At 51.1% G+C, this 21,261-nt stretch overlaps 1 protein-coding gene and 1 long non-coding RNA gene across 4 annotated transcripts; one reads left to right on the forward strand and one right to left on the reverse strand.

Moving 5' to 3' along the window:
- Window positions 1–146: 146 nt before the first annotated feature.
- Tmem9 (transmembrane protein 9) lies at window positions 147–18,032 on the forward strand. 2 transcript variants are annotated; one of them, XM_027945719.2, is made up of 6 exons: window positions 147–185; window positions 662–763; window positions 1,755–1,846; window positions 7,703–7,811; window positions 9,246–9,377; window positions 16,944–18,032. In XM_027945719.2, exons 2-6 carry the CDS (start codon window positions 698–700, stop codon window positions 17,094–17,096), a joined length of 552 nt encoding a protein of 183 aa, XP_027801520.1. In that variant the 5' UTR covers window positions 147–185; window positions 662–697; the 3' UTR covers window positions 17,097–18,032. The 2 variants fall into 2 exon arrangements, with proteins under 2 accessions (XP_027801520.1, XP_071456292.1); XM_071600191.1 differs by lacking the exon at window positions 147–185 and adding an exon at window positions 264–453.
- LOC114100868 (uncharacterized) lies at window positions 7,003–21,001 on the reverse strand. 2 transcript variants are annotated; one of them, XR_003584155.2, is made up of 3 exons: window positions 20,788–21,001; window positions 13,734–13,928; window positions 7,003–7,222 (listed from the first exon to the last, which is right to left on the reverse strand). It is a non-coding gene; the product is annotated as an uncharacterized lncRNA (long non-coding RNA). The 2 variants fall into 2 exon arrangements; XR_003584156.3 differs by lacking the exon at window positions 7,003–7,222 and adding an exon at window positions 12,853–13,265.
- Between the last annotated feature and the right edge of the window lie 260 nt (window positions 21,002–21,261).

Raw genomic sequence — 21,261 nt, forward strand, 5'->3', positions numbered from 1 at the left:
TCCCTTTCCTGGCTAGTTTGAGAAATGCAAGTCTCTCCCAGGAGCTGGAGTCTCCAAACCGAGGCGAAGGTGGGTCTTGTTACCTTGGTGATAGCGAGGCTGGGCTGAGCGGCTGCTCCGGCAGCCAATAGAAACTGGGCAGGGGCGGGGCCACTAGGTCTGGAGCGGCTGCGGCGGGCTTGCAGGTTTGTGGATGCGGCGTTGGGGGAGGGGTGTGGGGATTTACTGGGGGCTCTGGGGGAGTCCCAACCCGGCCCCAAATTCCTGAGCGCCGAGGGCACTGGCTTTCGCCGCCGGATCCGGGCTCCCAGACTTTACACCTGGAGTTCCAATCGGGCCTGAGCTGACGGGGCGGCGGAGGCGGAGATGGCGGAGGGCGGTGGGTCGCGACGCGGAGTCAGAGCCCGGCCTTGACGGAGCATCCGGGGCTCCCGAGGGCTGTATCCTCAGGAGGTCTGTTGCCTGACGCACCAGGTGGCCAGTGGAGAGCCGGAGTGTTGGGTACAGGGGGAAAGCCGCGTTTGGCGACTGGGCGTAAGAGGCCTTGGAATCCTGGAGCCCAGTCTCCAGTCCCATTCAGGTGTCCTGGCGAGATGGTTAGGGGCAGAACTGCTGGCTGTGGTGTGGTCACTTCCCGACTCCATCGTATCTTTTTTTTCAGGTGTTCGGTCTTGCTGGTTCGGCAAGCCTGATAAGCATGAAGCTTCTGTCTTTGGTGGTCTTGGTCGGGGGTTTGCTGGTGCCCCCAGCTCAAGCCAACAAGGTGAGGGAGGTGAACCTGCACTACAACCCCGCCTACAGGGTTTCTCCAGAGGTGGCTGCTGCAGGAGCCCTGCCCCTCACTTCTATGGATCATAGTTGGGGTGTCCCCTCAGGCCAAAGCTGCAGTTCTTCACTAAGGGTGAAAGGATGAGGGGAGAGGGGAGGACAGTGCACCCAGAAAGCTTCTGGATCAGAAGGACCCGTGCTGGAATTCCAGCAAGTTTGGGGAAATTATCCATACTTTTGTCCTGGGTAAAATAGTAGTGTTTATATTTACTCAGGGAGAATCAAGTCACTTGAGGATATAAAAATGCTGAGTGTAAAGTCCTGTACAGATGGAAGTTTCTTTTATAAGGGGAACCCTCATAAGTGATAGATTCCTGAGATAACTCCCATTCCTTAGGGGTAGAGGACCCCCAGCTGGGTTTGGTGTGAGGCTGTGGAATCTGAGATTCCAATGATCCCTAAGACTTTGAAATAAGGTTCAGTCAGGTTTGCTTTTGTGCCCTCCAGGGAATTCCTAATTGGAGTGAAAATATATGTGGTGCTGTCTTTTACCTGTCCCAGAGGGGAAGAACTTTCAGAGAAGTTGTTTGAGTATTCCCATGTGAACCCTTTTCTTTCCCCCATTCTTAACCTTGGAGGTTGGAGATGGGATTAGGGGAAGAGGCTGGCCACCCAGCCTATTGGACAGAAGTACATACATAGTGTGGGTTTCAGGATACAGAACAGTCACTTGGTTTGCCGCCCCCTGAACACACATCCCAGTTAGGGAATGGCAACCTCAGCTACTTTCTGGGTCTCATTTGCCGGCTGGACAATTTCTGTCTTGAGGATGCTGTGATATTGCATCCTTAATACAGAAGCAGTCCTTGCTGAATTCGAGCATATGGATAGTTACATTGAAGAACAGGAAACTAAACTTTGGCAGGTTTGCTAGAATCTCAACCCAAGCAGGTGTCCTGCCTTCCGATACTTGTTTTCTCTTCCAGAGTTCTGAAGATATCCGGTGCAAATGCATCTGTCCACCTTATAGAAACATCAGTGGGCACATTTACAACCAGAATGTGTCTCAGAAGGACTGGTAAGGCACCTCCATGGACTGGCCCTTGGCTGCTACACCATTACTACACCTATGGGTGTTTACTAGGGTTTGTGGACTTCCTGACGAATGAACTTGCTCCTGTTTCTATGGAGAGCCTTACAAAGGAATGTCTTTGTCTATAACCTGTTGGAAACAGGACCCAAGTGTCTTGCATTTCATCTGAGGGGTTCCTGGCTAGAGGACTAGATTTTGTTGTTTTGTTTTTATTTTGGATCTTTCTTGATATATGCAAAATGATAGGGAAGTTGGGAGAGAGATATTATGGCCACATGTTGTGCAATGGTCAATGCTTTTGCAAAACTCTCTACTTGTGTCACTCTGTGCTGGTCTCATAGCGATTTTCTAAAGTAAATAAGAAGGGTATTGTTCCCATTTTTATTATTGCATAGGCTGAGGTTCAAAGAAAGAATTTAAATTATACTTCTAGAATCTTGAATTTGCTTCTTGCTGCCTCAGTTTTTTGTTTTTCTGTTTTTGTTTTTGTTTTTAATAGAGAGAAATAATTCTGGGCACAGCGGTGCACTCTTGAAATTCTAGCAGCTTGGGAGGCTGAGGCAGGAGGATTGCAAGTTTGAAGCCAGCTTAAGCAGTCTATCATGGCCCTAAACACCTTAGCAAGACCCTGTCTCAAAATACAAAATAAAACAAAGGACTGGGAATGTAGCTCAGTGGTAAAGCACCCCTGAGTTCAATCCCTAGTACCAAAAATAAACAAGTAAATAAATAGAGAAATAACCAAGGTAAAGAACACCAACTTGGTGAAAGGAATTTTCAGCTCACTGTTCTAGAAGGAATGGTATAAGGGACTAGAGTTAACCTGAAGAGGAGAGAACCAGGGGTACTCTATGGCTGACCAAGACTGGGAGAAGGGCTGGCATTCTGTAGGAGGTGGGACATATGGGGACCAAGTAGGTACACTCTGGTTTCTTGGTATAGAATTGGGACTAGTGGATGAAAGCTTCAGGGAATAGACGTGAACATGACAAAGGAACGTTACTAATCTAGGTGGTTCAGGACTGGGAAACCCTATCCTTGGAGGGATCTGTGCAGACACAGGTGAGGTCATTGTGGGGGGGATAATATCAGATGGGGCCTGGGTCAGTGCTTCATCTGCTTGGTTGTTGTTAGGATCATCAAATAAGCTTTGAGAAAATACAGATTGCCAGCCTCCTCCACCCCAAGATTCTGACTCAGCAGTCACCTTTTCTTCAAGTTAGATGCTTATAATACAGCTGATACAGAGCAGTATTTGAAAATTTTGGAACTGGTTGAATTTCCAGGTCTGAGATGGTTGGACTGTAGTTTTCTAAGAAGCAGTCTAGCTGGATGCACAGGACTCTGGGTCTGGTCTTCCTGGTTTTCGGTTTAGCTTTGCCACTTGTTAATGATGTGACAAACTACCTAATCTCTACTGTACTTTGATTTCCTTATCTATAAAATGGTGGCAGTATTTTGAATATGAAGAGTGTGTGTGTGTGTGTGTGTGTGTGTGTGTGTATACAAAACTTAGTACTTAGAATGACACCTGGCACATAGTAAGTGCTATGTAAATGTTAGCTGATATTATGAATATATTATGCTTTATTAGAGGCCACATGGAGAGCCATCATCAAACTTATACCATAGCCCTGGGAAACTTGGGCTCCTCCCAAAGCACCAGCCTGTTTCCTCTGCTTCTGCTGTCCTGATGGATTTACAAGCTCTATGCATGAAGGCCTGGGAGGGACCCCAGTACCTCTTTATATGTTATGGTCATAGTTCGAATAGCATCAGTAAAGACACCAATGAACTCTCTTAGCCCTACACTAGATACCAAGGCTGCATCTCATGCCTTTTGTGCAGACAGACACTGGCAGATTTTAGTAGCATTATCTTTGTCCTGGGGCTATGGTGTTGCCTGAAAACTGAAGCTTGGATGCCTGCAGTATCCTCTGTGGACCTTTGGGCTGTAGTAGTTAATCTCTTCATTCCTCTTAAAAGTCAGAATTAGGGAGCTTCTTGAAGAATAATCTTACATAAAGAACCTCAGGACAGTTCCATTAAGGGTGCTGGGAGGTAAGAGTATAGGATTCTAGGACTCAGCAACATTGGCCCTGTTTGGAAATCATCAAACTCTTGCTTGGAGCCTCTTAGGGATTGGCTGGGGTCTTGACATTGATCCTAGACCTCAGTGCTAGGGCTAGAATTGGGGATCACTTTGATTGGGTCTTCAGGTCTCTGTCACGTTTTCTTTTTTTTTTTTTTAACTTATTTTTTATTCTAAATTGTTATATATGACAGCAGGGCGCATTATACTTTACACATTTAGAGCACAATTTTTCATATCTCTGTATATAAAGTATAGTCACACCATCCATGTCTTCTTACATGTACTTAGGATAATGATGTCCATCTCATTCCACCATCTTTTTTACCCCTATGCCCTCTCCCCCTACCCTCCCTTCCCTTTGCCCTATTTAGAGTTTGTCTAATCCCCACTAGAATTAACCTCCTTATATCAGAGAAAACATTTGGCATTTGGTTTTGTGGGATTGTCTGCCACATTTTCATTCCGGTGCTGCCTTTATCTCCTGCAGAAAGAGTGATTGCCCCCTCCTCTTGATTGTGCAGAGTAAAGCCAGAACCTTCAGAGCTCAGTCCTTTGATTTAATGGTCAAGCCACGAGTATTCCTGTGTTGCTGGTATTCTGCCATCTAGTGTTGAGAGTCTAAAATCACATGCATATCAAAAAGCCCAAAGCCCATCAGTATTGCCCTGTTGGTGTGTCTGGCAAGATGAGTTACAGAGAGAGTCCCAGAGCAGGAAGGAACATAGTAGGCTAGCTAGTTCATTGCTTTTTGGACATGTTAAAATACAGCCTTCTCCAAACAAAATCTGTTATGGAGACACCAAATGTGTGAACCATAAAATCAAAATTGCTCTGGTTGAGAGGTCCGTCAACCACACCTACCCCCTCCTGCATAGTGTTTCCTATGCTACCCAAAAAGCCACAGTTTGAAAGTATAATGGAGTTTTAGTCTCCATTGTAAATGAGGAAACTGAGGCCTAGAGGGAGTAAATAAATTACCCACAATTATGGAATAAGTAGACGAGCAAAAAAATTAAATCCAGTCTGTCTTTTTCTTTTACCTTCTATCCTTAATATCCCTTGACCAGTCCATGAAATCTCTTATTACTAATCACAAAAAGCCAGCAGAGACCCTTAGGAGAGCAAGAAAAGATTTTGGTTTCACTGATTGCCAGGAAAGCCAGAGAAGACAGAAATATTTCAACTCCTGGTGGCACATATGTGTAATCCCAGCTACTCAGGAAGCTGAGGCCGGTGGATCACAGGTTCAAGCCAGCCTGGGCAATTCAGTAAGACCTTGACTCAAAACAAAAAATGAAATGCTGGGATGTAGCTCAGTAGTAGAGTGCCCTGGGTTCAGTCCCTAGTACCACAAAAGAAAAATTCTGTTTCTTATTGCCATTCCTCTTATTCATTTACAGCCTGCTTTCTTGGGCAGTAGGATCCCAAATTGAAGGGCACAGGTTGGCCCTTCCTGCTGCCCTGGTGGGAAACCCACAGATCTTCCTGTAGCACCAGAGCAGCTTTCCAAACCCAGAATTCCACATAGCTGAGGAAAATAAAGGATCTTGTCCTTAAGTGGCTTGTAGAGACTAGATGGTACAGAAAAGTCAGCATTGCCAGGAATGGAATGAGGAACAATTGAAACTGGCCTTGTTCCTTAGCTCCTCCCAGAGACAGTGTGCAGGACCTAGAGGGTGCCTTTTGATACAATTGGGAGACCAATTCCTACACCAGGGAATAGTGTCAGTGGTAGCTACTACCCAAGGATGGAACTGGGATCATCAGAGATTTGTGCCACTTACACTCCTTTCAGAGGACACCCACTGTTATTTCAACACAGGATCTTCCCATTGCACACCCTTGGTGCCTCTGTCAGAAACCCAGCTAAGAGCCAAGAGGTCAGCTCTGCCCTTTTCAGGACTCTGCTTGACTGTTTCAGGACTTCTTCACAGCTGGAAGAGCCTTTTAAATGTCACCTGGTACAATCATGGCCTCTCACAGAGGAAAGGACAGTCCAGGGCAGACACTTAGTGGCAGAGTCAGAGTTGAGCCCAGGCCCAGGCACCCATTGCAGGCTGATGCCTGGCCCACTTCTGTGATCCTCTGCAGGTTTTGTTTGATTTTTCCCTAGTGGTAGTGGTGTTTCTGTGGGGCCTTTTGCTTGTTCACCTTGGTCTATGAACCAAGCAAGTCAGAAACCTGCTGATCCAGGGAAGGCTGGAAACAAGAGGCTAGGTGCAGAGCCCAGCACAGGCACAGGCCCTACCCAGGCTGAGTCAGCTGCCAGGATGTTGGGGCCCAGGATCTGGACTGGGGTCCCCGCCTTTCCATCTTGATGAAGAGCTGCCACCTTGCTGTCCTGAGCCCACTTCCTCAGTTTGAGGCCTGTAATCTTAGCACCCCGACCCCTATTCATTGAGGATCACTGCTTGGTGACACTGGGTGGCACATGTATACATCTGGCAGTCACTTGATCACAGCCCTGCTCTGGCCAGCACCATGGCCAGCACACAGGGAGTATGGAGATGAGTAAGATGTGACCCTTCTTCTAAGGGACTTCATGTCCACTGGGCAAGACAGTACAAGTGAAGACAGGGTGGTGTGGCCAGGTTCATGGTGAGATGGGGAACTGACTGGGGACAGAATTCAGACCTTTTAGCTGAAGCAGAGTGGAAGAGGAGATAGGCAGAGCTTTGTGTTCCTGGTGGGGGCGTGGGATGTGGCTGCACAGAGAAGAGTCCAGCAGGTCAGCTGGCTGGAGGGTGGGGAGTGGGTCTGGGAGTGGCATGGGCAGCTGGGCAGGTGAGGGGACCAGGACTGGTGGGACAGTTTTGTCAGCCCTTGCTATGGAGGCATTGACTGGTTGAAAGCTGACTTGACAGGAGTTCCATTTTGGTACAGTCACTCAGCTGCCCTGTCAAGGTAGTATCGGGCAAGGCCAAACTAGAGGTAGGAGAGCAGTAGGGAGGCTGGGCAGTTGTCCAAGGGCATGATGATGAGGACCTCGGCTGGGACACAGCACTGGGAGAGAGTGGAAAAAGTTTTTTCCATTCTTTCTTTTTTAATTTTTTATTATTTATTTTTTCTTTCTTTCTTTCTTTATTCCATGATTTTAGGAATTTTTAAGGAAGTAAAATTGCTGGCATTTGGTGAATTTATGGGTGGGGGCAAAAATGCTGTTGAAGGTGATTCAGGGGGCATGATTTGGTCAGCAGGGTGAATGCTAGAGCTGTCCTCTCTGCCACTGGAAACAGACCACAGAGCCAGCATGGAGGCCTGGGGACCTAGGGGCAAAGAGTACACAGGCTGAGTGTAGAGTGTATGGCCCCTCTGGGACACTAAACAGCAAATCCTCTGATTGTTGGCAATATTGTCCAGCTTAGAGGATCCGGGGCTTGGTTAGAGATCCTAATCTAAGAAACATCAACTTCGGAGTAGAAACCTTTGGACAAATGATGAAGCCACCAGGGACAGCATAGCATGGGAGGAGAGGGCAGCTGGGCAGAGCGTTGGGGAGCAATAATGGGTTTTGTTGCTGGTCTGAAGATACAGTTTGGATAACTGGCACTGATGGTGGGGCCCATGAGGCTAGGGACTGGGAAGGGGCTTCTGCCAGCCTGGCCCTTTGTAAGCCCTCTGCCCTCCCTGGGAGCACCCTTCACCTATGCCCACCCTATCCCTCAGTTCCGCTGGCTGCCTGCCTCCTGCCCTGGGTCTGTGGGGGCTTCCCACGGCCCCACCTTACCGCCCTGTCTGTGTTCCAGCAACTGCCTGCACGTGGTGGAGCCCATGCCCGTGCCCGGCCACGACGTGGAGGCCTACTGCCTGCTGTGTGAGTGCAAGTACGAGGAGCGCAGCACCACCACCATCAAGGTACCTCCAGGGCCCGGGAAGCCCTGCCCCTAACTGTTCTATGTGCATAGTTTTTGCTTTATTCTGGAACATTCCAAGTGGCGAGTGGGACTGGCTTCTGGGCCCTCATACAGACACAGGGTCTCACTTCGCACATCTTTGGAGCTGGCTCTCCTCTCCGACATCTTTCCAGTGGCTCCCACACAATGACAGATAGAGTGTCCTGGGAGAGCAGCTAGAGTCTCCCCTTCCCCTTCCATTCTTTCCAGTTTTATTCCTTCCTCTCGCTTCCATTTATTTAATTCATTTCTTAAAAATAATAATAATAATGACTGAGCCACATCCCCAGCCCTTTTTAAATTACGTTAATGAGGCTGATCCTCATTGTGAACTTGTGATCCTCCTGCCTCAGCCTCCTGAGCTGCTAGGATTACAGGCGTGAGTCACCATGCCCAGCTTGTTCAGTACATCTTTTTTGGATGTCTGCTGTGTTCTGGGCCCCATACACCATGCTGGGAGTAAAGCTGCCTTCTCAGAGCTTAGGGTCTCATCAGACTTCCAAAGTGACGTCAGACTCCTCTAAGAAAACCTTAGATCTGCGGCCAGTGCTGGGTGCCGGGTGCCAGTACCAGAACCTGGGCTTTTTTGTTTTTTCCTGAGCCCTGTTTTCAGTAATCATTTGGGTGAATTCAGGAAAAAAGTGGTAGACTTCACCTGTGCCACCATAGAGAATGAGGAAGGACACCACATTCCTCTGCCACCAGGTAGGACTTGACCACATCCCATCTCATAGAGGCCATGAAGTCACCTTTCCTTTTTGAAGCTTTACATGACAATTCTAGATAGCATCAGAAAATAACTCTCATGAGTTTAAAGACATTGCTGAGTCCTCCCTCAGCCTCCTACTTTTGAGGCATGTTGGAGTGGGAGTGGTCTTCAACCCCCTCTACTTGCTTCAGGGAGCCACAGCCTCTTCCTGTTTTGTAAGGAGAAAGTAGCTGTCGCCCTGTCCAGTCATCCAGGCCACACACCTTTTGCACTCCTCTCCTGGAGCTTCCCCTTTCTATCTCTGAACTTGCTCCAGTGGGCCTCACTTACGGGGAACTAGATGCCTGAGGCTTTTATTTCAGAACCAGATGTTGCCTCTCCTATATGGCAAGGAAGGGACCTCATGCTGCGAGGACACCACTGCCTAACCCTCTACCTGAGGGTAGAAGTATCTTTATACCTCCAGAGTTCCCTGCTGTGGGGCTCCCTCAGCTTAGGACAGACCTGGTCAGTCTGTGGCAGGGGCTGTCCCTTGTCCTTCGTGGCCCTCCTGCCCTCTAGGCCCATGCCACTTCCCAGTCTTCCCAGTGCAACAGTGGAGGAGTTGCTGGCAGCCAAGCACAGATGGCCCGTGACTCCCCTGGCCCTGGGTGTTATTTCACAGCATAAGCCGGGTCTCTTCCTCAGGTCATCATTGTCATCTACCTGTCCGTGGTGGGGGCCCTTTTGCTGTACATGGCCTTCCTGATGCTGGTGGACCCTCTGATTCGAAAACCAGATGCTTACACAGAACAACTGCACAATGAAGAGGAGAATGAGGTAAATGAGGCCCTGGACTTGCCCACACAAATCCCCAGGACAACCCAGAGAGCCTCCTCTGCACCTGGTGGGGATCAGGGTCTACCTGCTTCCCTCTGCTCCCCCATGCTCTTCTCCTGCCCATTTTCCTATACATCACCCAGACTCAAGCAAGGAACTGCCCTTTGCCCTCCCAGATGAAGCAGGAGATAGCCCCAACTTTTCCTGACATGAGGCACCAACCAGCCTCGGTGTACAAGCTTGGGGAGCCTTAGCTCTATGTCATACTCTTTCTAGGCACAGTGGAAGTAAACCGACCAGGGCCTGTCACACGTAGATACACATGGTTTCTTGCTTGCTCAGGCATTGGTGACAAGTCAGTGGTGGCCTTGGAGACATCAGGTTTATCCTTTGGTTTGGTGATTTCACAAATGTCTGTTGAGTACTCAGTGCAAACCTCAGTCCTAGGAGCTCTAGAGTTGGAGGAGTTGGGTGGCAGTGCCATCGACGCTGTGCACATGTGAGGAATTTGATCATCCCAAAATAAGGTGGGCACCTAGGCGTAGTGGTAGGTGGAGCTGGCTAGGGAGTTTAGGTCATATTAATAAAGGTCTCAGAGGTCAACTTTATATGACAAAGAAGATGGGAAAGCACTGATGCCAGGCAGCCTGCCAACCCTGTCTCCAGACTGTCTCTGAGGTTTGTCCCTAGGACCTTGCTGGTGGAACACACCTGTTGGTGCGGTGCACGTCATGGTGAGCTTGTTCCCATGTCCACAGGAACGCCTAGAGGGGAAGTGCCTCAGTCATGTCCTGGGGGATTTAGTTGAAGAAACTGGGAGATGTTTAACTTGGTGAAGAAAAAACAAACTCAAGAAGGCACATGCCTTAGGTGTTTGTAGAGTAGAACTTGACCTTCCCCTGGGAACAGAAGACCCCAAAGATGGGAGTTGGGGAAGGAGATTTGACATGACAATGTAAGAAGGATTCTCCTTGCAGACAGTACTGTGAGCAGGCTCCCTTGTAAGGTGGTGAGGTGTGGGTCACCATGGGTTCCAGGCTAGGCCAGACTGCCCCCTGGACAGCCCCAGTTCAGAGCTTTCAAGTCTTGGATTGGAGGCAGGTTCCCCACCAAAAAGAGGATCTGGGGGCTCAAGTCTGTGCGTGAAGCTGCCAAGGTGATCTCACGAGGGTCAGCATGGGTGGGTCAGGCAGGGAGACAGGGAAGCCTGGCCACTCCTAGTGGCCCTGCTGCTTCTGGGTATGGGTCTATTCCCAATCTGCCCCCAGCCTCCTGCTGTCATGAATTTGGCTAAAGGTGGAGCAGAGGTGATGAGCCTGGCCCCGCTGGAGCTGGGGCCTGGGACGTGGTGGGGCTGGCAGTTGGGTGGTCTGTGTTGGAGAGGAAGGTTGCCTGCCCACCCAGTTATTAATGTAGAGTAATAGCAGCTCTGAGGGGGGAGGAGCATCACTAATAAACACTGGGCGATTAGGGGTAATGTGGTAATTGCAGCCCTGGCCGGGGAGTAATTGAGAGATGCAGCCGATGATTACACAGCCCAGGCTACGATTTCCCTGGAATGTGTGGCTCTCGGGCACGGCCTTTTTGTGTCTCCTGCCATCTTAGATATGGAGCCAGGGGAAGGGCAACTTGCCGTCTGCGGGTCTGAGCCCAGGTCTTTCCTACAAGAGACCTGGTGTTCCCCACTTGGAATCTGTCTGTGGGAGGACCTTGGGGAGGAAGAAGGGGTTAGATTTGGTCAGTCCAGTTCCCAGAGGTGGGACCTGAATCAGAGGGTGGACATCGCCTGGGCGCAGTTTTGGCTGGGTAGGAAGGAGGGCTCTCTAAGGTCACCATCCAGCCATATATAAGGGGTGCCCCTGAGCGCACCGGGCTGTCACAGGCAGCACTGAAGTCAGGGCTGGTGAGCCTGTGCCCCACCTGTAGAGGTGACTCCTGCCCTCAGGATAACACCCTTGCCTCTCACCCCAAGGTCGGAAGATCATCAAAATTGTCTTCAGTTTCTTTCTGACCCGAGGCAGAGCCAGCTCTGGCCAGTCCAGCACGAATGCAGGGTCCAGGAAGGATGGGTGTCATCGGGGTCCTCTAACCCCATTATCTGGCATCGCCTTCCATCCCTCGCCTCCTGATTCTGTGCGGTGTCCTAGTTGTAGGTCCTGTGCTCAGCAGTTCCGATCCTCTCCTGCTGCGTTCAGACCCTGCAGGGGTCTGATTGACACACACCCATGTCAGCCCTCAGGGACTCAGTCCCAGAGCAACCCAATCCAGGCAAATAGGGAACATGGAGGCCATCAGTAAGATCTGGCTTGTTGACATGATGGTCAGGTGAGGAAACTGGCTGTTCTAGGAGGGTCCCCTTTCCTAGGTCTTTCTCTTCATGTTAGTCATGGAATGAAGGTTCTTGGCAGAAGGGGACTTTCAGGGCCAGCTCAGATGGGTGGGAGGCGTGCTAAGCTGCTGCAGGGCGGATGGAAGGGCATTGGCTAGAGAGGCCCAGGGACCGACCTCATCCCTACAGATACCCAACAACCTTAGTCCTGGACAGTGAGGGACTGTCTGCTGCCCCCAGCCCCAGCACCCGTGAGGAAAGGGATGTGCGGGGTTGGGAAGCAGGGAGGGAAGTCCCAAGGACGCCCCAGCTGGGCAACAGCAAAGCCAGGGCTGTGGCCATGTCTCTGGGCTGGAGAGTGTCACCCACGAAGGTGACAGAAAAGGCCAGGCTTCCCGGGGCCACATCCCAAGAGAAGAAAAGTGGGAACCTGGCTTCTTGAAGTTCCTTTAGAGGTTGTGTAGGTCTAGACAACTGGGTGACTTTAGAAGGAAGGCTTTTAGGCTCTAGCGCTTCCAGCCCCTCTCTCAGGAGCCTGGGACCCAGAGCTGAAGACCAGAGTATTTCTCAGGATTGGGCCCCTCAATTCCATCCCCCCCAATTCCTGTGACCGGGAGCTTTCATCAGGGGGCTAGAGGACTGGAAGAGGAAGGGGAGCCTTCCCCCGCAGCTCAGCCCAAGGCTGTGGCGGGAGATGAAAGCTTGTCATGCTCCCTTTGAACGGCTGGCAGAGCCTCAGTGGGCCTGAGTGCTGGGCGCTGCCTCCCCTGGGATTCCAGAAGCATTAGGCCTAATCCCTGGGCTCAGACGCCCCTTTGAAAGGAGGAAGCCAGCATGTTTGCTGGGATAGAAACGGCAACAGAGCTGTTTTAGATGTATAGGTCTGGCCCTCTTTGAAGAGAAAAACGAGGGTTTGTCTGCAGCTCTGACTGTCTCCGCCACTCCCAGCATGGGCCGCTGAGCTCTCACAGGATCCTCAAAGGTCTTGGCCTAGCTGGGCAGTGGGTATAGTTCTGGCCCCTGTGGGAGAGGGGTGTGCAGGGGAGTTGGAAGGACGATGAGAACCAAGGGAACTGGGAACACGTAGGGCCTGGGAGAAGAGAAGGCCGGGGCCACTCTTGGAGTGAATCATGGAAAAGACACGCATCAGTGAGGGCCATTGATAAGGTCTCTCCCCCTGGAGAGAATAAAAAGGTGTGCCATTCAACAGACATTCCTAGAATATTTGGGGGGGTGGGGGCGGGTAGAACAGCACATACAGCACAGTAAGTAGTTCAGGGCAGGGCTGTGACATCCTAGGCCTGGCTTGGAGTTCCAGCTGTCCACTCACTGTCCTTGGCGCTGACCTCATGGTTTAGTTTTCCAGCCGTGGAGTAGAGGTAATAGATCATTCTCCCCTCAGCAAGACTGTTGTGGGATGTGCAGGGAAGCTTTACAATTGCTTTTTCATCCTTAACAATGAGGTATTTCATTCGAGTCTTAACGTGTAAGTAGCTTCCTGGTTGTTGGAAGGGAGGCCAAGGGGCAGCACAGGGGTGAGGTCACAAGTGAGGTGGCCACTGCGGGTGGAAAAAGGGTGCAGGCCAGTGTGACTGATGAACAGGGCCACATGTGGATGGTGAGGTGGGAATGGGCTCAGCCAGCTCAGGGGTCTGGGTTCTGTGGTTAGGAGCGATTTACCTGTGAGTAGCTGGTTTCTAGCCCAGTGTTGAGCAGGGGAGTGGCATGATTTGTTTGGTTGGCTGGTAGAGTAGGTTTGGGTTAAATTTGTAAAGTGCAGGGAGACTCTAATCATCTCTGCAGAGGGCTTGACTGAGGGTCCTTCCTCACTATTTGGCTGGGTAGGTTGGGAATGGGAAGGGGAGGCAGCAAAGGGGGCGGATCCTGTCTCTCCCTTCATCTGCTTATCACCAGGAAAACTCTCCCTTCATGTGCTTATCATCAGGAAAACAGGCTCGTCTGAGAGCCAGAGCTTCTGGCGGGCTGCAGAGGGTGCACCTGCGACAGTGTTTTCAGGTCAGGCTTACCTACACAGGTACCAGGGTCCTCCTGCTTGGAGACGAAGACCTGCTTCAATTCCCAGTCCCTGGTTCCTGCACAGGCGCCTTGTTCTTGCTGTAACCCTTGATGGGGGCGGGGTGGTGGGGGACCAGCCCTCCTCTTTGGGTATCCATGGTGGTCCCCTCTTATGAAAAATCAGCCAAAGAAGGACACAGTTGAGCCTTAGGATAAGAGATATGCAGACATGGGTACAAGTCCTAACTTGGTCCTGAACAGCATTATGATCTTGGGTAGCAAGAGTATTTCTCCTTCAGAGCCTCGTTTCCTCATCTTTAGGATGGGAATGGTATTACCCATCTGCCAGTGCTTAAGCCTGGGAGTAATCATATATAGTGCCTGGTACATAGTGGCATAGACTCACACTAGTCCCTTGAAGACCTTAGCTGCTCCCACTTGATTGGCAGGAGCTCCACCTACCCACTCTTCTAACTTCCCTCTGTCCCCCTGAGTTCCCCAGAGACTCAGCCTCCGAGGGACAAGGGTAGAGACTGGTGGCCTTTCCCTGCCTCCACCCATTGCTGTGTAGAGGAGGCAGCGATGGAGGCCCTGCTCTGGGCCGTCTTGAGAACAGATGTGGAGTCTCTAATACCTTTTAATCAGATTATTAGCACTGGGAACACGGAGCCTCTCAGCAGCAGCTTCCTCCACTTAGGAGCTGTTTGCTAAGACTTTACATGAAGGGCTGACAAATGATGCTGTGGTAATGCGGTGAGTTGCAGCCTGTTCCTTTAATGCTCTGCTCTTGGCTCTCCCTGGCTTCTGCTCCTCCAGACACTCTTGAGCGGAGCCTCACAAGGAGGGCAGGCATGACTGACACTTTTCCAACCCTTCTTGGATGGCCCCCAAGGACCCCAGCCCAGGCTTCCCCAGCTCACATCCAGGCACCCTGACAAGGCCCTGACATGAGTCACTGGTCTCAGAATGGATGAGACTGGGAATCAGGCAGAAGAGAAGCCCCTGAGCCAGATTGGCCAAATCCTGGTGAGCCAGTAGCTTCCTAGTCAGGGGTCTTCAGGGCCCACTTTATCTCAGCAGCCATGCAGAAGTGGGACTGGGTGGGGCTGTCCACAGCATAGCCTGCTCAGGGGTGCGACTGAGCTGGGAAGAGCAGAGTTGGGAGATGGTAGGGCAGCCACCATGGTTATCCGTAGGCGGCCACTTTCTAGCCCTTTGCATACCTAAGTGGATCCTGGATCTGGGATCTGACTGACCACTGCTGCCCTTGGTGAATGCTTGCTGCAGACAGGCACTGCCAACAGCTCCACATTCATTGTCTCACTAAGAAGCTGTCTTGAGTCTCTGCCTGTGGGCAGGCGGGTGGTTCAGAGTAAGGTCACTTGCCCAACAGTCGTGTATCTGGTAGGGTCAGAGCCAAGAGTCAAAGCCAGATTTGTTTGATTCCAAAGCCTTCCTGACCACTGGGCTAAACTGCCAAGGCAGAAGGAAACCGGACATTTCTGAACTACTACTCTGGGACTATAGTTTACCGAGTGCTTGCCATACGTACTGACCTTTGCTGTACCTGGCCACTAATCATAAACCAGAGTTTTTCAGACCATGGGTCACGATCCATTAGATTACCAAATGAATCTTGGGAGTCATGACCAGAATTTTTAAAAAATGAAATGAAATAGAGCAGAGAATATGAGGACATCATAGTCAGTACCATTTGGGGAAGTGTTTTTCCTCCGTGTGCGTGGGTCTACTAGATCATCAGGTAAAGAGCATTCTGAGTGACAGCACAGGAGGAAGGAATCTCAAAGACTAGGTTTATTATGCTGAAGCTTGGAGAAATGAAGTGACTTGCCCAGGGACCTCACTGCCAAGTGGCTGAGGCCACACCTCCTCCTCTACCTGCCGAGAGTGGACCTGTGCTTCCACTTGGGAGATGGGCCCAGGAGAGTTTGAGGCTGGTCCCGGCACAGAATCCAGGCATCCTGACTCCAAGCTCCAGCACCTGCCCATCAGGCATTTCCTGAGCCTCACCAGCCTTCTGAGAATCTTTATCAGAGTCGGGGGTACCCAGAGGGCAGTGTCCAACTCTAAGTCGCCCTAGAAATTAGTGTGCATGAGACAGCTTTCTCGGATCCCAGTGGTCAGGATGGTGAACTCCCAGCCCCTTCTCTAGACAGCCACCTCTCTGCACTGCTAGCCCATCTCTGCTGCCCCTCCCCTCACCTCACCCCTCACAATCCCTCCCTTCTCCCCAGCCTGGCAGCTGTGTGGCGACAGAAGCTGTGCCAGCTCAGGGCATTAGAAGCAAAGTTGCATTTACTGGGCGGCTCTGGGCTTAGAGGGGTGCGCTAATCCCTTAAGAGATGTATGGCAGGAGATGAGAGGCAGGGAGAGCTAGGGAGGAAATCCCCATGGGCTCTGGGCCTGGCCCTGGGCTCTAATTCCCCCCAAAGATCAGGTTCGGGTCCTGCAGGAAATGCATGGGCTCTGGAGCTTCAGAGATAGAGAAGCGGTAATTAGGGGAGGGCTTTTGATGACAGAAACAGGTCTAAGAGCAAGGGGCAGGGGGAGCACCGGAGCTGTCAGGGAAGGTGCCATCAGGGGGAATGTCCGTGGCCGTTAGGAGCGAGCAGGTCACAGCAGGCCCTGGATAGAAATACTAGATTTAAGCCCCAAATTTCCGTCTCTGCCAGACTCTCCGAGTGACGTCACATCCCCTTTTTCTCAGGGAAGGTAAGCTTGCTGTGCTATGTCCCCTTCCCAGTAGAACAGATGCTGCAGTCTTTGCTCTGCAGTTTTCTCAGGAGGCCCCTCCCCCCATCTGCCATTCCCTGGGCAACAGGGCAGGGCAGGGGGTTCTGCAGTGACCAGGTTGCATGGTCACTGGGGTCTTGAAGCCAACATTTAGTATTCGTCTTGCGAGTTGGGCCTGTGGGGTTCCGGCTGGGAGCCTGACTTGAACTAGCTTGTGTTGAAGTTGCAGAACACGCTCCTCCTGGCTCAGAAGAAGCAGGGTTCCCCATCTTGCAGATCTACAGACACTAAGGCCTCCAGCAGGCCAGACATGCTGCATGAGGTTCTGCAGGTAACAAAGCAAGGTCCTCAGGAACCCACAGCCCCTGGGAATGCAGGCTTTAGGATTGCTCATGGTACGTTCAGTCCGTGGCAGGCTTTCGAGGGCCCTGACCCTCTGGTTAATCATCTTTTTGTTCCCACTACAGGATGCTCGGTCCCTGGCAGCGGCTGCTGCATCCCTCAGTGGCCCCCGAGCAAACACTGTCCTGGAGCGTGTGGAGGGTGCCCAGCAGCGGTGGAAGCTGCAGGTGCAGGAGCAGCGGAAGACAGTTTTCGATCGGCACAAGATGCTCAGCTAGAGGGGCAGCACGGTCAAGTCAAGGACCCAGGCCATGGCTGCCAACTTCCAGAGCTGGAAGGAGCCGGGGGCCGCTTCCTCTTTTGCCTCAGCCAGTCTTCCCTGGGTCTTCCCTGTAAAAGCTCATGGCATTTTCCCCTGTTTCCCTGTTTGGAAATGTTATACCTGACCGTTTTAATTAGGGACTGTGATGGGGTCTCTGATCTCTTGTCTCCTTGGATCTTTGGGCTAGAGGGGCAGGGGGAAGGAAGTCCAGAAAGGAATGAAGATTATTCAAGGTGGTCTCAGGGTTGGGTGGCATCTGTCCCTCTTGGCTCCACCTTTGCTACCCCTTCCAGCTCCACATCATGGAGATGTCATTGCCCTTTGCAAGATGAAGCTGTGTCTTTGCCCTTTGCAAGATGAAGCTGTGTCATCAAGAACTCAGTGTTTGGGAGGGAGCAGGGCCCAGCATTCTGCAGGTGCTCCTGTCTGCTGCGGCTCTTCCTCCCACCTCCCTTCCAGCCCCTTTACCTCTGCCCTGGCCTAGCCGGCCCCAGCCCTCAGGATCGGCACTGGTGGGCGAGCCCGTGCCACTGAGCTCACAGAGGTCTTCAGGGCATTCTGGAAGCTTGGCTCCTTCTCCCTGGCCTCCTTGTCCCCAATGCATGGCGGCCCGTGCCTCCTGCCTGCTCTGCCTCCTGGCTCCCTGTTCCGCCTCAGGAGTCCGGGCAGGCTCTCAGCCCTCCCCTGTGTCTGCAGTTGCTGAGCCAGAAGTTGGTTGGACCACGTGACAGGCCAGACAGTGGACTTTAATACCAAAACTCCTATCCTTGGATTGCCAGTTGTCCCTGAATTTCATTGTCCCAGTGCATGGAGAGAAACTTTGTCCCTCTGTTGTCTTAGAGTTGTCTGTACATCAAGGAAGCCATCATTAAATTGTTTTATTTCTCTTGTTTTCTGGATTTTAAGAGATTTGGGGAACGTAAGTGTTTCACCTGTAAGGATGGGATCCCAGAGAGGGGGACAGAAAACTTTGTCCTTAGTAGGTCCAATCCAAAAGGCAGAGCCCTGCAAGGCCCAGTAACTGTGGCTGAGCCATGTAGGACTCAGGCAGAGCCCAGGGCTCATTGGAAAGCCCTGTCACCTCCTAAGGGAAAAGACCGGTAGGCTGGAGTGCTGCCACCCTTGGGCTCCTTCACTGCTGAGGAATTGTTGGGTTGAGATTGGTACTAGGGATTGAACCTACAGGCACTTAACCACTGAGCCACATCTCCAGCCCTTTTTATTTTGAGATAGGGTCTCACTAGGTTGCTTACAGCCTCATTAAGTTGCTGAGGCTGGCTTCGAACCTGTGCTCCTCCTGCCTCAGCCTCCTGAGCTGCTGGGATTACAGGTGTGTGCCACCACACCTGGCATGTCCCGAGATTTTGTTGGCTTCCTCTTGTGGGGAGAGTTCTCTGCTCTGCACAGTGCCTGCTATCGTCTTCATGCACTTAAGACAGTAAATGGCACTCACTGCAAAGTGTCCCCAGATGAAAACTAGCAGGTGTTGGGAGAGGGGTGGGAGTAGGCAGCTCAGAAGGAAGTGTTAGCACCTTCTAGAGAGGGCCTCACAGACCTGGACAGAAACAGGGACCTACAGAAACAGTCTGGTGGGACCAGAGTTTGTTCTAGAAGGTAGTCCATGGGGACATAGGTTGAAAACCTTTGTGTGGAGACCATGCTGGGTTTTTGGTGAGGGGTGGAATGCCAGAGAACTTGTGAGGTTTTGGTTTGCCATGGTTTGCCCACATTCAGAGCCATGTAAGGTGCTAGAGGGGGTAGAAGCGGAATGGCGTACACCGATCGTGGGATCCTGAACAAGTGTATTTAGGTGGCCTGAGCTTTGTGATGGGGTTATCCAAAGACACATCTCATAAATGCATGTCTGGGACAGAGGGACCAGTACTAGTTACATTTCTACTCTGTTCATCTGCCTGACATTTTCTTAGTACCTATGAGGGACAGATGTGGCTTTGGCAGCTGCAGTAGGCCATTGCGTCTTTTCAAGTCAGGATGTGATATGCTCTGGGTCTTGGGTAAGTTGTTCAGAGATCCAGCCAGGCTTTGTAGTTTTAAAGATTTGGTTTGAAGAAAAACTACTGCTAACTATAAATTAACCCAAATCTAAATAAGCTTGGTATATGCAAATCCACAAAATATTAGGAATGAGTGTTCCCTTTACATAAGATATTACTAGTAACCACATATCTAAATGTGTTCCAACTTCACACACCAAAGCCTGAATTTTCAGACTTGGATCCCAGAGCACAACTTGTTTTCTTTCTGTGAATAATGAAGGAACAGGGAGTCCCCCAGAAGAAAAGGTAGTGATCTCTCAGTTATTCAGCTTGAACAGAGATTAGAACCTCTGTGTCCAGTGATGGAAAAATCAAAAGTAGCATTCTTCGTCCATGGCAGAAGAACATAACTTTAGTGTCACACTCAGAAATCCTTTATCTCTCAGCAAACTGGCTGCCATGATGTTGTGCAGTGGATTAGTCCCACCAGGATAAATAGATGGTTGAGTTTGGCCTTGATAATCAGAACCTGAAAACTGGGATTTAGAAGCCAGCACGCTGCCCTCTGCCTAAACGAAAGAGAATCGAATCGAGGGGTAGAAGCAGCTCATTTCCTCTCACCCAGACCGATTCCATCTCCCTTGTGCTCTTGCCAGCAGAACCCCAAGCCAGCCCAGCCTGACCTCTCTAGTCCTCCCTGGGCTACTCAGGGCTGCTATAAGAGGCTGAATGGGGACATGCCCCACCCCCCCATGGGGCCATTCACCATTTCTTGAGGTTCACTTTCAAGACCACTGGGAAACTTTCCAGTATTTTCTCTTCACCCCACCCTAGAACATCTTGCATACTGCTTTAAGAAAAGAGGCCCTGTAGGTGTGACCTCAGTTTCCTTACCCCCGTCTGCAAACTTGTCATTCACATTCATGACCAATTTTGCTATGGTCTTGGCGATAGTGTGTCTCTCCTGCCCAAAGCAAACCCACTCTCCCATGGTAGTCCCTGGATCACCATCATCTCTTCAACCTCATCCCATTCCCCGCCCCATCCTCAGCCTATTAACATGCTCAAGTCTCCTGCCCTGAAAAGAATCTTCTAGGGCTCCACACCCAGCTGCAGCTACAGAGTGTCCCTTCCCTGTCTCCACGCCTTCCACCATCCATTCTCACTCACTCACCCCATGCCCTCTGTAGCTTGACCTCACCCTCTGTGCTCCACTAAAACAGTTCTCAGCAAGGTCACAGATGGCTCTGCAATTGCCAGTCACAGAGGACGTCTCTGGTTCTCATCTGTCGGAACCTCTGCTATATTTCACTGCTGAGCCTTCTCCCTTAGCTTCGCCTCTGTGGTTTTGGCCTTCGAGCCCCCATGCTCTTTCTGACCAGCTGAACATTGCTATTTCCCAGACTTCCTTTCTCAGCCTGGTTGGCTCAATCTAAAAATTAACATCAAAATACTCTCCCTGGGAGTTTGTTCTCTTTTGTCGCTTTGTGGTGTTCATTCCAGACTCTGTCTCTAGTGCAGGCCTGACCCAGTGCCCCAGATGTGTCTCTCCGGCTCTCTGTTGGACAGTCCCCCTGGGAGCCCCACAGCCTACTCCCTTCGCCCCCCCCCCCCCCCCCCCCCGCCGTCAGCTCCTGTTATGTTCTTTACCTTGGTTGGCAGCGTCATCACCCACCAAGCTGATCCAGTCAGAAACGCGGAGCCATCCTTTCTCAATTCTGCCCTGTCTGTACCTGTCAACATCTAGCCACTCACTAAGTCCCACTAACTCTTCTTCCAAATAGTTCTGGAATCTCTCCTCCCCTGCCCCACACTGTCACTGCCCCAGCGCAAGCCTTGGGCAATTCTCACTCCCGATATTGAAGTTTTTGTTAGGAACCCCTAGAGACCTTGCCCTTAACCTGACCACATCACTTCCTCTTTCAGAACTTCCTGGGGCCCCTAACTCCTAAGGCACTGGTGTTTTATTGAAGACTAACAGGCCTCAAGGCCATGATCTGCCTGCCTCTTTGGCTTTGGTCCAGAACCAGTCGGAAGGAGTTACCGCAAGCCCTCAGAAGAGGGGCAATTAGATGTCCCTACAATTACATGCTTACTAGGTGGGTGCTGGGTCTTTGGTCCAGG

This window comes from Marmota flaviventris, chromosome 12 (genome assembly GCF_047511675.1).
Source record: "Marmota flaviventris isolate mMarFla1 chromosome 12, mMarFla1.hap1, whole genome shotgun sequence".
NCBI classification, from domain to species: domain Eukaryota; kingdom Metazoa; phylum Chordata; class Mammalia; order Rodentia; family Sciuridae; genus Marmota; species Marmota flaviventris.